Source organism: Bombina bombina, chromosome 1, assembly GCF_027579735.1.
Source record: "Bombina bombina isolate aBomBom1 chromosome 1, aBomBom1.pri, whole genome shotgun sequence".
NCBI classification, from domain to species: Eukaryota; Metazoa; Chordata; class Amphibia; order Anura; family Bombinatoridae; genus Bombina; species Bombina bombina.
Genome location: NC_069499.1, coordinates 521,346,775 through 521,364,569, shown reverse-complemented (window position 1 = coordinate 521,364,569; position 17,795 = coordinate 521,346,775). Strand labels below are relative to the sequence as shown.

At 36.4% G+C, this 17,795-nt stretch overlaps 1 protein-coding gene across 1 annotated transcript in view; it reads right to left on the bottom strand.

The window, feature by feature from the left end:
- Positions 1 to 17,795, bottom strand: part of PTH2R (parathyroid hormone 2 receptor) — a 500,002-nt gene that overhangs the window by 319,695 nt on the left and 162,512 nt on the right. The window contains exon 7 of the mRNA XM_053690413.1: positions 12,249 to 12,402. Coding sequence (XP_053546388.1) covers positions 12,249 to 12,402 — 154 coding nt within the window. The remainder of the gene's footprint in view (positions 1 to 12,248; positions 12,403 to 17,795) is intronic.

The window sequence follows — 17,795 nt, the reverse complement described above, 5'->3', positions numbered from 1 at the left end:
TTAGGGGTTAATACTATTTATTATAGGGTTATTGAGGCGGGAGTGAGGCGGATTAGGGGTTAATACATTTATTATAGTAGCGGTGAGGTCCGGTCGGCAGATTAGGGGTTAATAATTGTAGGTAGGTGGTGGCGACGTTGGGGGCGGCAGATTAGGGGTTAATAAATATAATATAGGGGTCGGCGGTGTTAGGGGCAGCAGATTAGGGGTACATAAGGATAACGTAGGTGGCGGCGCTGTGGGGTCGGCAGATTAGGGGTTAAAAAAATTTAATAGAGTGGCGGCGATGTGGGGGGACCTCGGTTTAGGGGTACATAGGTAGTTTATGGGTGTTAGTGTACTGTAGAGCACAGTAGTTAAGAGCTTTATGAACCGGCGTTAGCCCAGAAAGCTCTTAACTCCTGACTTTTTTCTGCGGCTGGAGTTTTGTCATTAGATTTCTAACACTCTCTTCAGCCAAGACTCTAAATACCAGCGTTAGAAAGATCCCATTGAAAAGATAGGCTACGCAAATGGCGTAGGGGGATCTGCGGTATGGAAAAGTCGCGGCTGGAAAGTGAGCATTAGAACCTTACCTACACGACTCTAAATACCAGCGGTAGCCCAAAACCAGCGTTAGGAGCCTCTAACGCTGGTTTTGACGGCTAACGCAGAACTCTAAATCTACGCGTAATATAGTAATATTAATATAATGATAATAGATAATTGCCCTTTGGGCTATATACATGTAAAATGTGGGTTGAATTTAAATCATTACTTGTATATTGACAAAGTGAAGTTAACATAAAGGGGCACTAGAATGTAATTTTAAGTCTTTCAAGATGTTTATCAGCAGAGTTTGAACTTTATTAAAACAGATTAACACATTGTGTGTTGAAATGTGCTTTTTCAGTTTTCAACACTGGAAAATCTACAATATTCAGACTTAAAGGGACAGTCTAGTACAAAACGAACTTTCATTATTCAGATATGGCATTTAATTTTAAACAATTTTCAAATTTACAGCTATCACCAATTTTGCTTTGTTCTCTTGGTATTCTTAGTTGAAAGCTAAACCTAGGAGGTTCATATGCTAATTTCTAAGCCCTTGCAGGCCGCCTTTTATCTCAGGGCATTTTGACAGTTTTTCACCACTAGAGGGTGGTAGTTAATGTGTTTCATATAGATAACACTGTGCTCACGCATGTGCAGCTCCTAGGAGCCAGCACTGATTGGCTAAAATGCAAGTCTGTCAAAAGAACTGAAATAAGGGGCAGTTTGCAGAGGCTTAGATACAAGATAATCATAGAGGTAAAAAGTGTATTAATATAACTGTGTTGGTTATGCAAAACTAGGGAATGGGTATTAAAAGGGATTATCTATCTTTTAACACAATAAATATTCTGGTGTAGACTGTCCCTTTAAATTACAGGAAAAGAGGCAAAATAGATAATACAATTATATTTTAAAGTTGCTTTACTATGCATAATTAAGCATTTTATATTATAATCTCACAGGCCTAGATTTAGAGTTGGGCGGTAGCCGTGAAAACCAGCGTTAGAGGCTCCTAACGCTGGTTTTAGGCTACCGCCGGTATTTGGAGTCAGTCAGGAAAGGGTCTAACGCTCACTTTCCAGCCGCGACTTTTCCATACCGCAGATCCCCTTACGTCAATTGCGTATCCTATCTTTTCAATGGGATCTTTCTAACGCCGGTATTTAGAGTCGTGTCTGAATTGAGCGTTACAAATCTAACGACAAAACTCCAGCCGCAGAAAAAAGTCAGTAGTTAAGAGCTTTCTGGGCTAACGCCGGTTTATAAAGCTCTTAACTACTGTGCTCTAAAGTACACTAACACCCATAAACTACCTATGTACCCCTAAACCGAGGTCCCCCCACATCGCCGCCACTCGATTAAATTTTTTTAACCCCTAATCTGCCGACCGCCACCTACGTTATCCTTATGTACCCCTAATCTGCTGCCCCTAACACCGCTGACCCCTATATTATATTTATTAACCCCTAACCTGCCCCCCACAACGTCGCCGCCAGCTACCAACAATAATTAACCCCTAATCTGCCGACCGCCACCTACGTTATCCTTATGTACCCCTAATCTGCTGCCCCTAACACCGCCGACCCCTATATTATATTTATTAGCCCCTAATCTGCCCCCCTCAACGTCGCCTCCACCTGCCTGCTCTTATTAACCCCTAATCTGCCGAGCGGATCTCACCGCTACTATAATAAAGTTATTAACCCCTAATCCGCCTCACTCCCGCCTCAATAACCCTATAATAAATAGTATTAACCCCGAATCTGCCCTCCCTAACATCGCCGACACCTAACTTCAATTATTAACCCCTAATCTGCCGACCGAATCTCGCCGCTACTGTAATAAATGGATTAACCCCTAAAGCTAAGTCTAACCCTAACCCCAACACCCCCCTAAGTTAAATATAATGTAAATCTAACGAAATAAATGAACTCTTATTAAATAAATTATTCCTATTTAAAGCTAAATACTTACCTGTAAAATAAATCCTAATATAGCTACAATATAAATTATAATTATATTATAGCTATTTTAGGATTAATATTTATTTTACAGGCAACAGCCAATATTGGCTGATCGGATTTATTTTAACCAGGTACAATAGCTATTAATTAATAAGAACTATTTAATAGCTAAAATAGTTAAAATAATTACAAAATTACCTGTAAAATAAATCCTAACCTAAGTTACAATTAAGTTACAATTAAACCTAACACTACACTATCAATAAATAAATTAAATAAAATACCTACAATTACCTACAATTAAACCTAACACTACACTATCAATACATTAATTAAATACAATATCTACAAATAAATACAATGAAATAAACTAACTAAAGAACAAAAAATAAAAAAGAACTAAGTTACAAAAAATAAAAAAATATTTACAAACATTAGAAAAATATTACAACAATTTTAAACTAATTACACCTACTCTAAGCCCCCTAATGAAATTACAAAGCCCCCCAAAATAAAAAAATGCCCTACCCTATTCTAAATTACAAAAGTTCAAAGCTCTTTTACCTTACCAGCCCTGAACAGGGCCCTTTGCGGGGCATGTCCCAAGAAATTCTGCTCTTTTGCCTGTAAAAAAACACATACAATACCCCCCCCCACATTACAACCCACCACCCACATACCCCTAATCTAACCCAAACCCCCCTTAAATAAACCTAACACTAAGCCCCTGAAGATCTTCCTACCTTATCTTCACCTCACCGGGTATCACCGATCGGTCCTGGCTCCAAAATCTTCATCCAACCCAAGCGGGGGCTGGCGATCCATAATCCTGTGGCTGAAGAGGTCCAGAAGAGGCTCCAAGGTCTTCATCCTATCCGGGAAGAAGAGGCGATCCAGACCGGCAACCATCTTGATCCAAGCGGCATCTTCTATCTTCATCCGATGAGGAACGGCTCCATCGTGAAGACCTCCAGCGCGGATCAATTTTCTTCCGACGACGTCCAACTGAAGAATGACGGTTCCTTTAAGGGACGTCATCCAAGATGGCGTCCCTCAAATTCCGATTGGCTGATAGGATTCTATCAGCCAATCGGAATTAAGGTAGGGAAATTCTGATTGGCTGATGGAATCAGCCAATCAGAATCAAGTTCAATCCGATTGGCTGATCCGATCAGCCAATCAGATTGAGCTCGCATTCTATTGGCTGTTCCGATCAGCCAATATTGGCTGTTGCCTGTAAAATAAATATTAATCCTAAAATAGCTATAATATAATTATAATTTATATTGTAGCTATATAAGGGTTTATTTTACAGGTAAGTATTTAGCTTTAAATAGGAATAATTTATTTAATAAGAGTTAATTTATTTCGTTAGATTTAAATTATATTTAATTTAGGGGGGTGTTAGGGTTAAAGTTAGACTTAGCTTTAGGGGTTAATAAATTTATTAGAGTAGCGGTGAGCTCCTGTCGGCAGATTAGGGGTTAATACTTGAAGTTAGGTGTCGGCAATGTTAGGGAGGGCAGATTAGGGGTTAATACTATTTATTATAGGGTTATTGAGGCGGGGAGTGAGGCGGATTAGGGGTTAATACATTTATTATAGTAGCGCTCAGGTCCGGTCGGCAGATTAGGGGTTAATAAGTGTAGTTAGGTGGAGGCGACGTTGGGGGCGGCAGATTAGGGGTTAATAAATATAATATAGGGGTCGGCGATGTTAGGGCAGCAGATTAGGGGTACATAGGGATAATGTAGGTGGCGGGGGTGTACGGAGCGGCAGATTGGGGGTTAAAATAATATGCAGGTGTCAGCGATAGCGGGGGCGGCAGATTAGGGGTTAATAAGTGTAAGGTTAGGGGTGTTTAGACTCGGGGTACATGTTAGAGTGTTAGGTGCATACGTTGGAAGTGTTTCCACATAGAAAACAATGGGGCTGCGTTAGGTTTTTTTTCAGCTCAAACAGCCCCATTGTTTTCTATGGGGATATCGTGCACGAGCACGTTTTTGAAGCTGGCCGCGTCCGTAAGCACCGCTGGTATCGAGAGTTGAAGTTGCGGTAAATATGCTATACGCTCCTTTTTTGGAGCCTAACGCAGCCCTTCAGAGAACTCTCAATACCAGCGGTATTTAAAAGGTGCGGCCAGAAAAAAGCCAGCGTAGCTAACGCACCCCTTTGGCCGCAGAACTCTAAATCTAGGCGAAAGTGTTTAATATTCCCTTAAAGGGACATTACACACTAAATAAATCATTACTTGAATTATGTATTCAGAGCAAAGATTAGCCTGAGAATAATGTATAAATGTATTTTAAAAATGATATTAGTTGTTTAAATATTGAAAAAATAAGGGCAAAGTTAATGTTCATAAAGAACTGGGTGCCACCATATTGTCACTTAGTTTAACTTTTCTGCTGAGAACAATTAGGAATTGTTATAATTGGCTTACTAAAGTGTGCAATCAATTAATGTGCGGAATATAGCTGTGCCTGCACTTCCATGTTTAACATGAATTGGAAAGCCCACAATATTCAGAATTAAATTACAGGAAATAGAGAACAAGATAAGTAATGAAAGTATATTGCAAAGTTCTTTTACTACATGTAATTAAATAATTTAAATATTAATATCTTGAGGTGTTTAATATCCCTTTAAGCCTTCAACAAATATAAGTTTCACTGTAGGATTGACACTTTGTGTCCCCCTTTCCCATTAATCAGCATTCGTCTTCAAACTCTTTCCTCTTCTCTCTCTCTGTTTTCCCAGCCTTGTATTTTCTTAAGGTTTGTTATCAGTATCTCATGACAAGCATTATCATTGCATTAAATAGCACTGATCGCTTATGGGGTTTATGTATGGTTATTACTGTGTGGCATATCAATTAAAAAAAGTATCAAATTTGCTTTGTTCCCGTAATATTCTATATAGAAGAGATACCTAGATAGCTGCCATCTAATGTTCTTGCACAACTGCTGCCATAAAGTGCTCTTAAGCATGTGTCCCTGCTTTTCAACAAAACCTTTGTAATAAATTATGAGTAATAAACACCCCCAATACAAATATAAGACTATGTTTTCATGCAGCCATTTTTAGACAAATAGTAACTTTAAAGGAAAAAAGTACTGCAGGCAAAGCAAATCAGCTGATTACAACTGATGGTAAAATATCAAATAAATCAGATGCTCTTTAAAACCAGCATTAACCAGGGTTAAATCAATAAAGTTTCTATATATATATATATAGCTATTAAAATGATTGATGCAATTGTCATTCTATTACATACTATAATGTTCTGAAACATATCCGTTCAACTGCATTTCATGTAAATTTAGATTTTTCTTTAATTAATGAAATAACTCGGTCAGATCCTTAAATTCTACAAATTTGGTCGATACGTTAGAAATTTAAATACACTAGTTACAAAAATAAGGATTTAATACACAATCAATTTCAACGTATATAGTGTAGAACAAACCTTTAGTGTATCTTGCTAATGTATAACCACCAAAACCATACCATTAAGGTTAATTTAATTTACATATACACTCATACTTTAATTTATTAATTTATTAAAATGGTGAACAAATATTTAGCAACACTAGGGTAAACCAGAAATCTGAGTTCATCTACCATTAAAGGGACACTGAACCCAAATTTTTTCTTTCGTGATTCAGATGGAGCTTGCAATTTTAAGCAACTTTCTAATTTAATCCTATTATTAATTTTTCTTCATTCTCTTGCTTTCTTTATTTGAAAATAAGGCATCTAAGCTATTTTTTTTAGTTCAGAACCATGGAAAGCACTTGTTTATTGGTGGGTGAATTTATCCACCAATCATCAAGAACAACCCAGTTTGTTCACCAAAAATGGGCCGGCATCAAAACTTACATTCTTGCATTTCAAATAAAGAACCAAGAGAATAAAGACAATTTGATAATAGGAGTAAATTAGAATGTTGCTTAAAATTGCATGCTCTATCTGAATCACAAAAGAACAAATTTGGGTTCAGTGTCACTTTAATAATGATTACAAAAAATATAAATGGATAAAACACAACCAATCACATGGAAATCAATTAATTAGAGGAGACACTTATTGGTAGAGTTAAACATTCTAATATGTATACACCTTTTCAATTTACTTCTGTTATTAAAGGAACATGAAACTAATTTTTTCTTTCATTATTTAGATAGAGCATAGAATTTTAAATAACTCTCAAATTTACTTCTAGTATCTAATCTGCTTTGTTTTCTTGGCAATCTTTGTTGGAAATCTGCTGATTGGTGGCTGCACATATGTCTCTTGTCACTGGCTCACCCGATCTGTTCAACTAGTTCACAGTAGTTTATTGCTGCTCCTTTAACAACGGATACCAAAAGAATTAAGCAAATTTGATAATATAAGTACATTGGAAAGTTGTTTAAAATGGAATGCTATAGCTAAACTGTGAAAGAAAATTGTTGGAATTTATGTCAGTGTATCATCAGGAGTAAAACTAATGTATGATGGTTATAAATGCCACAAAATTCCCATTCATACAATAGAACCATTGATGATAAGCATAAGTGTGCACACAGGGTGTCACACTCTAATCACCCAGTGCATACAGGGTCAGAAGAGCACTGTAGTGCTCTAAAGGGCTGGAAGGGAGGTCAAAGATCTCCCCTGACCAGACCAACACCTATCACACAGCGTATATGATGTGATGTCATATTCTCACCACCTCTGTAAAAACTGCAACCCTCTTGTGCACTGGAATTAGCACTAAGAATAGAGTAGGGAGGGGGTCTGGGGGGATAAGGGGTATGGACATGAAATGAGGGGTGAGAGAAGGGGCATGGAAGGAGGAAGAGAAAAGAGACATGGAAGGGGAGAGAGCAGTGGTATGGTCATGGCAGAGGAGGGAGAAGGGGTATGGGCATGGGAGGGGGGAGTAAGAAGGGGTATGTCCATGGGACGGGGGAGAGAAGGGCTATGGGCATGCAAGTGGGATGGCAACAGTGTTTGCAACATTGTCTATAGCAATGTTATACATAGTTACAAACACTGTTGCCATAGACTGCTATAGATATGTGCAAGCTCCTGAGCTAATATCAGCCCACCTAAGTTTTAGTCTCCAACAAAGAATTCCAAGAGAACAAAGCAAATTTGATAATAGAAATAAATTGAAAAGTTTATAATTGCATGCTCTATCCGAATCATCAAAGTTTAAATTTGACTTTAATGACCCTTTAAAGTGAAGGTCAACTTAAAAGTACAGCCTCACGGCATTGCATAGACTTATAAAAATGAGCAGGAGTTTAAGTAGTCATGAATTTTTTTAAATCTATTTATTTTCTTATATTTTTACCTTTAAACTGCTTCGCCGATAAGCGCAGCACTCCCGCCCACCATCCACCATCTTGTCTAATTGATTGACAGATGACGATCTTAAAGCAACTAATCCTTGTTTCCCCCCAGGCCGTGACGTTTACACAAAGGGGCTGAACGCCCCGAGGGGGAAGCAAGGATTAGTTGGTTTAAGAATCGTCATCTGTCAATCAATTAGACAAGATGGTGGGCGGGAGTGCTGCGCTTATCGGCGGAGCAGTTTAAAGGTAAAAATATAACGCCTAGATTTAGAGTTCTGCGTTAGCCGTCAAAACCAGCGTTAGAGGCTCCTAACGCTGGTTTTGGGCTACCGCTGGTATTTAGAGTCGTGTAGGTAAGGGTCTAACGCTCACTTTCCAGCCGTGACTTTTCAATACCGCAGATCCCCCTACGCCAATTGCGTATCCTATCTTTTCAATGGGATCTTTCTAATGCCGGTATTTAGAGTCTTGGCTGAAGTGAGCGTTAGAAATCTAACGACAAGACTCCAGCCACAGAAAAAAGCCAGGAGTTAAGAGCTTTCTAGGCTAATGCTGGTTCATAAAGCTCGTAACTACTGTGCTCTACAGTAAACTAACACCCATAAACTACCTATGCACCACTAAACCGAGGTCCCCCCACATCGCCGCCACTCTATTAAATTTTTTTAACCCCTACGTTATCCCTATGTACCCCTAATCTGCTGCCCCTAACACCGCCGACCCCTATATTACATTTATTAACCCCTAATCTGCCCTCCACAACGTCGCCGCCAGCTACCTACAATAATTAACCCCTAATCTGCCGACTGGACCTCACCGCTACTATAATAAATGTATTAACCCCTTATCCGCCTCACTCCCGCCTCAATAACCCTATAATAAATAGTATTAACCCCTAATCTGCCCTCCCTAACATCACCGACACCTAACTTCAAGTATTAACCCCTAATCTGCCGACCGGACCTCGCCGCTACTCTATTAAATTTATTAACCCCTAAAGCTAAGTCTAACCCTAACACTAACACCCCCCTAAGTTAAATATAATTTTTATCTAACAAAAAAAATTAACTCTTATTAAATAAATTAATCCTATTTAAAGCTAAATACTTACCTGTAAAATAAACCCTAATATAGCTACAATATAACTAATAATTATATTGTAGCTATTTTAGGATTAATATTTATTTTACAGGCAACTTTGTAATTATTTTAACCAGGTACAATAGCTATTAAATAGTTAATAACTATTTAATAGCTACCTAGTTAAAATAATTACAAAATTACCTGTAAAATAAATCCTAACCTAAGTTATAATTAAACCTAACACTAAACTATCAATAAATTAATTACATAAAATACCTACAAATAAATACAATTAAATAAACTAACTAAAGTACAAAAAATAAAAAAAGAACTAAGTTACAAAAAATAATTTACAAACATTAGAAAAATATTACAACAATTTTAAGCTAATTACACCTACTCTAAGCCCCCTAATAAAATAACAAAGCCCCCCAAAATAAAAAAAATGCCCTACCCTATTCTAAAATTAAAATAGAAAAGCTCTTTTACCTTACCAGCCCTTAAAAGGGCCTTTTGCGGGGCATGCCCCAAAGAAAACAGCTCTTTTGCCTGTAAAAAAAACATACAATACCCCCCCACAACATTACAACCCACCACCCACATACCCCTAACCTAACCCAAACCCCCCTTAAATAAACCTAACACTAAGCCCCTGAAGATCATCCTACCTTATCTTCACCACGCTGGGTATCACCGATCGGTCCAGGCTCCGAAGTCTTCATCCAAGCCCAAGCGGGGGCTGAAGATGTCCATGATCCGGCTGAAGTCTTGGACCAAGCGGGGGCTGAAGATGTCCATGATCCGGTTGAAGTCTTGATCCAAGCGGGAGCTGAAGAGGTCCATGATCCGGATGAAGTCTTCTATCAAGCGGCATCTTCAATCTTCTTTCTTCCGGATCCATCTTCATCCCGCCGACGCGGAACATCCTTCTTCACCGACGACTTCCCAACGAATGACGGTTCCTTTAAGGGACGTCATCCAAGATGGCGTCCCTCGAATTCCGATTGGCTGATAGGATTCTATCAGCCAATCGGAATTAAGGTAGGAAAATTCTGATTGGCTGATGGAATCAGCCAATCAGATTCAAGTTCAATCCGATTGGCTGATTGAATCTGATTTCTTTGGGGCATGCCCCGCAAAAGGCCCTTTTAAGGGCTGGTAAGGTAAAAGAGCTTTTCTATTTTAATTTTAGAATAGGGTAGGGCATTTTTTTATTTTGGGGGGGGCTTTGTTATTTTAATAGGGGGCTTAGAGTAGGTGTAATTAGCTTAAAATTGTTGTAATATTTTTCTAATGTTTGTAAATTATTTTTTTATTTTTTGTAACTTAGTTCTTTTTTTATTTTTTGTACTTTAGTTAGTTTATTTAATTGTATTTATTTGTAGGTATTTTATGTAATTAATTTATTGATAGTGTAGTGTTAGGTTTAATTGTAACTTAGGTTAGGATTTATTTTACAGGTAATTTTGTAATTATTTTAACTAGGTAGCTATTAAATAGTTATTAACTATTTAATAGCTATTATACCTGGTTAAAATAATTACAAAGTTGCCTGTAAAATAAATATTAATCCTAAAATAGCTACAATATAATTATTCGTTATATTGTAGCTATATTAGGGTTTATTTTACAGGTAAGTATTTAGCTTTAAATAGGATTACTTTATTTAATAAGAGTTAATTTATTTCGTTAGATAAAAATTATATTTAACTTAGGGGGGTGTTAGGGTTAGGTTTAGACTTAGCTTTAGGGGTTAATACATTTATTAGAGTAGCGGCGAGGTCCGGTTGGCAGATTAGGGGTTAATACTTGAAGTTAGGTGTCGGTGATGTTAGGGAGGGCAGATTAGGGGTTAATACTATTTATTATAGGGTTATTGAGGCGGGAGTGAGGCGGATTAGGGGTTAATACATTTATTATAGTAGCGGTGAGGTCCGGTCGGCAGATTAGGGGTTAATTATTGTAGGTAGCTGGCGGCGACGTTGTGGGGGGCAGATTAGGGGTTAATAAATATAATATAGGGGTCGGCGGTGTTAGGGGCAGCAGATTAGGAGTACATAGGTATAATGTAGGTTGCAGCGGTGTACGGAGCGGCAGATTAGGGGTTAAAAAAAATATGCAGGTGTCAGCGATAGCGGGGGCGGCAGATTAGGGGTTAATAAGTGTAAGGTTAGGGGTGTTTAGACTCAGGGTACATGTTAGAGTGTTAGGTGCAGACTTAGGAAGTGTTTCCCCATAGGAAACAATGGGGCTGCGTTAGGAGCTGAACGCTGCTTTTTTGCAGGTGTTAGGTTTTTTTCAGCTCAAACAGCCCCATTGTTTCCTATGGGGGAATCGTGCACGGGCACGTTTTTGAAGCTGGCCGCGTCCGTAAGCATCGCTGGTATTGAGAGTTGCAGTGGCGGTAAATTATGCTCTACGCTCCTTTTTTGGAGCCTAACGCAGCCATTCTGTGAACTCTAAATACCAGTGGTATTTAAAAGGTGCGGGGGGGAAAAAAAACAGCGTTAGCTACGCGGGTCGTTACCGACAAAACTCTAAATCTAGCCGTAAGAAAATAAATAGATTTTTAAAAATTCATGACTTAAATTCCTGCTCATTTTTATAAGTCTATGCAATGCCGTGAGGCTGTACTTTTAAGTTGACCTTCACTTTTAACAAAGATTTCAGCTTATACACAATTTCACATATATTCAATAAAGCTCAATCAGTAGTTGTAAAGCCATATTACTGCAGTGTTTTATCTGAGTGCTGTGTGCTGCCATCTTCTCTTCTCTGTGTATATGTTTAATGTTTTACCTCAAAATGTATTTACTTGATAAAAATATAACTTATTCATGAAAAACATTCATGTATTTATTTAGAACTGTTTATGCTGTACTTTAGCTTATACTATATATTTTCCAAATTGAAATAATACCTTTAAATAACAATAAATAAATAATTAAAATATTCATTCTTTATCTCTGATTTTAAAGTCAATGGCTTTCAATATTACTTTCACTTTTAAACATGTTAGCTGGAGGACAACAGTAAATGTAATTTGTCACATACAAAAGCATGTAAATACATTTTTAAATTAAGCTATTATGTGTTATTGATCAGAGATTATTTTTACATTGTACAAACATGTCAAAGCACATTTAATGTATTTAAAATAAAAAATAAAATTGAACACTGTATTAATTGATTTTCGGTAATAACAGCTTATTCTAAAATATTTACAGTATATATATATATATATATATATATATATATATATATATATACTGTATATATCTCTGTATTTAAAAAAATAATAATAAAATAAAGGACAACTTACCCCATCCTATGAGTGTGAAGCCCCACAAGTATTTGGTGTCTGAAAAGAAGGCCACAAATATCAAGCTGTGCAGGTAAAGTCCTTCTACAAGAATCCAATAGTAGTTTGTTGCCAAGAAGTAAATGAACATTACAACAGCAATTTTACATCCAACCTGCAAAATAAATATTTATAGACTAGTGAAGGACTTAAATATGCTGAAGACAAAATTAAAGGGACAGTCAATACCAGAATTTTTGTTGTTTAAAAAGAAAGATAATCCTTTTAATACCCCTTTCCCAGTTTTGCATAACCAACACACATATAAATACACCTTTTACCTCTGTGATTATCTTGTATCTAAGCCTCTGCAAACTGCCCCTTATTTCAGTTCTTTTGACAGACTTGCATTTTAGCCAATCAGTGCTCACTGATCATGAGCTCAATGTTATCTATATAAAACACGTGAACTAATGCCCTCTAGTGGTCAAAATGCATTCAGATTAGAGGCAGTCTTCAAGGTCTAAGAAATTAGCATATGAACCTCCTAGAATCTGCTTTCAACTAGGAATACCAAGAGAACAAAGCAACATTGGTGATAAAAGTAAATTGGACAGTTGTTTAACATTACATTCGCTATTTAATTAATGAGAGTTTTTTTGGACTTGACTGTCCCTTTAAAGAACATTTCTGTAAAATGATAAGCATCTGTCATAAGAAAAAAATTACCACTACTTCTCATCTTCTATAAAAAGGGATGTTAACAGTTATATTGGCAGTGAGAAAGATGAGGCGCTGGAGAATTGACCCTGCTAGACTAATGTATTCCCCTCTAAGAAAACAGTGGTTGATATGTAGTGAATGTAGTCCAGCGCTAGATTAGCACGGGTAGAGTATTTAGTTAAATTCTATAATTTAAATATATTGTATTTTGTGATTGGATAAATGTTTAATGTATGTACTGCATTGTTGTTATTATATATTTATTGTAGGTAATCCTAAGTATTTATCAACATTCAGTTAATAAAAAGATATAAACAGGTATATACAACTGATATATATAAACTTGTTGTCTAATGTGAGCTTATCTATATATAAAAACTAATAAAACATTTGTATAATTAAACAGAAATTTAATAACTTGTTAAAAGCATACATAAAATAAAAAGGGACGTCTCCCTTATAACATCGATTGCATCAGAGAAAACAATTGAATAACTGTAGTATATATTTTCGCTATTTGATAATCAGGTACCTGTTATATAGTGTAACAAATGATAATGTCCAGAAATTGGATTAAAAAAACTTAAAGATCCAAATGAGATGACCTCCCCACTCTGCACTTTATGTTTTTATTTTGATTGCTATTATAATTGCCAAGAAAGGAAAGACAACTACTACAAGACTTCCTTTGCTGATTACCTTCTGCAACATTGCAGCTGGACGTTGCTACAACCTGCATTTGTTTCTAATCAGCTCTACTAAGTTGCACAGAGAGATTGCCAAGTTTTACTTTGATCTCCAACGATACAGATCATCCTGTTAGTCACTACTAGTGACCGCAAAGATTTCCTCTAAGTCACCACTGTTAGTGACCGCAAAGACCACTTTTAAGTCACAATCTGTGACCGCAAAGATATAACCGCAAGTTAATACATGCTGTATAACATCACTGATGTCCGGTAAAGATTCTACTCCTAGTCACCACTTGTGACCGCAAAGACCCCACCACTAGTCCCCTCCGTGACCGCAAAGACCTCATCACAGTCACTACAAGTGACCGCCAAGTCCACACTGCGAGGATTGCATTATAGTCACTGCACGTGACCGCAAAGTTTAGCATCCAAGTCACTGAATGTGACCGCAAAGACCACACTAAAAGAGAAATCAGGTGTGCCAAGAGACCAGCGTAGGTTGCAATCTCCCCCAAGACTCCCTAATTACACACGGAATAGGGGAATACACCTTCTGATACACATACAGATTAAAGTTAAAAAAATTGCAACATAATAAGCGCTTGACAGAATATCAAGGATCACTGGAAACAGCTACGATCACAAGTGTGACGTAGGAAAAGTCACATGACATATTTTTAAATACCAGTCTCTCACTAACGGACCGGTAACACACACCCGCCATAATAGCGGGGAGGTCATCTCATTTGGATCTTTAAGTTTTTTTAATCCAATTTCTGGACATTATCATTTGTTACACTATATAACAGGTACCTGATTATCAAATAGCGGAAATATATACTACAGTTATTCAATTGTTTTCTCTGATGCAATCGATGTTATAAGGGAGACGTCCCTTTTTATTTTATGTATGCTTTTAACAAGTTATTAAATTTCTGTTTAATTATACAAATGTTTTATTAGTTTTTATATATAGATAAGAAACTCACATTAGACAACAAGTTTATATATATCAGTTGTATATACCTGTTTATATCTTTTTATTAACTGAATGTTGATAAATACTTAGGATTACCTACAATAAATATTTAATAACAACATTGCAGTACATACATTAAACATTTATCCAATCACAAAATACAATATATTCAAATTATAGAATTTAACTAAATACTCTACCCGTGCTAATCTAGTGCTGGACTACATTCACTACATATAAAACAGTTATATTGGCAAAACATATCCTAAAACCTCACTGTACAGAACAAGGTTTGTCTTTGCTGAATATCTCTTACTGTAAGAGTATTGAGACACAATTTTCTAGATATTTTTGGACATTTGCTAACTGTATAAACCTATGTAAACCATATTGGTTTTCATTGCACAAAACATAAAGGCAAACAGTTATATCTCGATCACAAAGATAACATTGCAGCAGAAATCCTGTTTACCCCATTAAATGCATTGACAACACATGGTTGTAATACATACAATGGGGTAGATTTATCAAGCAGTGGATGCTGCAATCTACCCCCAAAGTTTCAGGTCCGCCTGAAACTTAAGTTAAGAAGCACCGGTCGTAAAACCGCTGCTCCTTAACTCATCCGCCACTGCTCAGGTGGCGGACAGCAATCATCCCGATCGAATACGATCGGGGTGATTGACACCCCCTGTTAGCGGCCAATTGGTAGTGAATGTGCAGGGGGCGGCATTGCACGAGCATTTCACCAGAAATGTTTGTGCAATTATAAATGACGACAGTGTATGCTACAATGGATCATGTCCGCCTGACATTTGATAAATCTACCCCAAAGTCTTAAGTGCAGATGACAACCATGTATTGTCATTCGTGGGGGGGGGGGGGTGGAGCCTCCACATGCCCTTACCCTCAAATCTCTGGTGGTCAAGTGGACAGACATCACCTGGGAAATCCGGGGATGCTGATGATGTCAACACGGCAGTGTAAAATGAAGACATTACCTTTTGTTTTTAGTAAGTGGTAATGGAATAAGAATAACATTTATAATCCGCATCTGGTTAACAACTGATCAAAATTGCAGAAATATCCTAAGGAAGGTAATGTATACTTGTCTGAGCTTAACTATATATAAAACACAAGGAATTAACCCATTAGATCAGGCCATTCTGTAAAGGAAACACCTTTGTGGACAATTAGCCATGCACAGGCCTCCGTCTATGTAGATTAATTATCAGTGCATTGTTACATTTACTGTCTTTGATAAAATAATATTGCTTCTATCTCTGGTTAATGTACAGTATATGTATTTGTTGAACACATTGTTTCTGTTAAATAAGGTTTATATATGCTAACTTCCTTTAGTATGAGGTTATTTAGTATACTGCATCACAACAAAAGAGTGGGATACAAAAACATTAGTTTCCAAGAATTGCTGATCTTCTGCATGAACAATGGCATAATTGCTGTAGAGACTTCTACCAAAATATTACCATAGATACTTCTACTTGATCTTTTAGTGAACCCACATATACAAAAAGCTCTATGAACTTTTTAGTTCCCCAATGTTATTTTCTCTTATATATATTGACTTTCCTGAGTATTCTTTTCATATTTTCATTAAAATTATTAAATCATAACCTAAGGATGGACAAAGTCTTTTCATCTTCAAACTTCATATGTTAGGGATGATCAATCTATGGTCTTAGGTCAGTAACCCTTATTCCAATCTGTTAATAAACATAGTGATAAATATTGAAAAGGGGTACAGACATTTTCCTTTGATAAATGTCAAACTATTCTTTCAATCACCATCAATTCCATTAATAAGAGAAAGCCATCAAATCAATCAGAAAAAGATGCCCAAGTTCTATTTATTTTTTGCATCTATGAAACAACATTTTCATACTTTATACTTTAATGGCATTTAGTGTGGGTTTGAAAGACCTTCATGAAAGGAAGCAGCAACCAATCTATGGTGAAACATTTCTTATAGTTACATAGTAATACAAGTTGAACAAAAGACTCAAGTAGATGAATAGAAGGCAAAACAAACAAAGTCATTTTGAATTATTTCTAAATTGTTTCTTGATATCAAATTTGCAATCAGATTTGTCCTTGTATTAAAAAGAAACTATAGTGTAAATATTACATTTTATAAAAAGCATTTACTGAATTTGCTAAAAAAACCTCCATAGGCAGAAAATGCCATATTCTTATTACTCTTACTGTAAAGAAACGGTTATGCTGCTGTAGGTGAAATCTTTGTTTCTCAAATTTTAACGGATTACCTTGTGTCCTTTTTACAGTGTTGCTGATAAACAGGTCAGCTGATAATTGCTTATCTGGGCCCTGTATACATTTGTAAAATGTAATTGTATCCTCTCAGAGACTCCTCTTTTACAGTGTAAATAATTGCAACCTTTCCAGACTCTTTTGCTGCCAAAACGCATTACATTGTATCTCGTATGCTAATTGCCTGCCCGGTTTCCCAATTTATCCAAGTTTCATTATAGAGAAGTAATATCCTGTTTAGACTATATTACTTATTTTGTCTTTATAAAACAATTTTGACTCCTACTAATGATATTGTTGTACAAATCATATTCCTGAATATTATCTTTTAATAATCTTTCAAATAATTTCCACACCACAGATGTTTAGCTTATATGTTTGTAATTTCCCAGCTGATATTTGGGTCCCTTTTAAATATGGGCACCACATATGCTTTATGTCAATCTTTTGGTAAGCACTTTTTTGTTTGTAGCATTGATCTGCAAATCTACAGCCATTAGTTCTTCCTTGCAATATATTGAAGAAAAATGAAGTTCAGAACTTCTGTATCCTCCAAATCCTGACTAACTAAATTTCCAATTCATATTTCAATTGGCCAACATTTATATATATATATATATATATATATATATATATATATATATATATTAAACATTTTTAAGACCTTGCACAATGCTGAAATTCTAGGTAAGTAGTTGTATTTCTGGAGAATGAGGGACTAGACGGGTACTGGTACTAGATCAGAAAAAAAGCATTTTCCATGTTATTTTATTTTTTCAGTGCACATTTGTTTTACAGACATTACACATGTGCACATACAAAAACTACCACATACTACATATTAACCCTTTGATGGCTGGGTTAATTTGTCTACATCCAAAC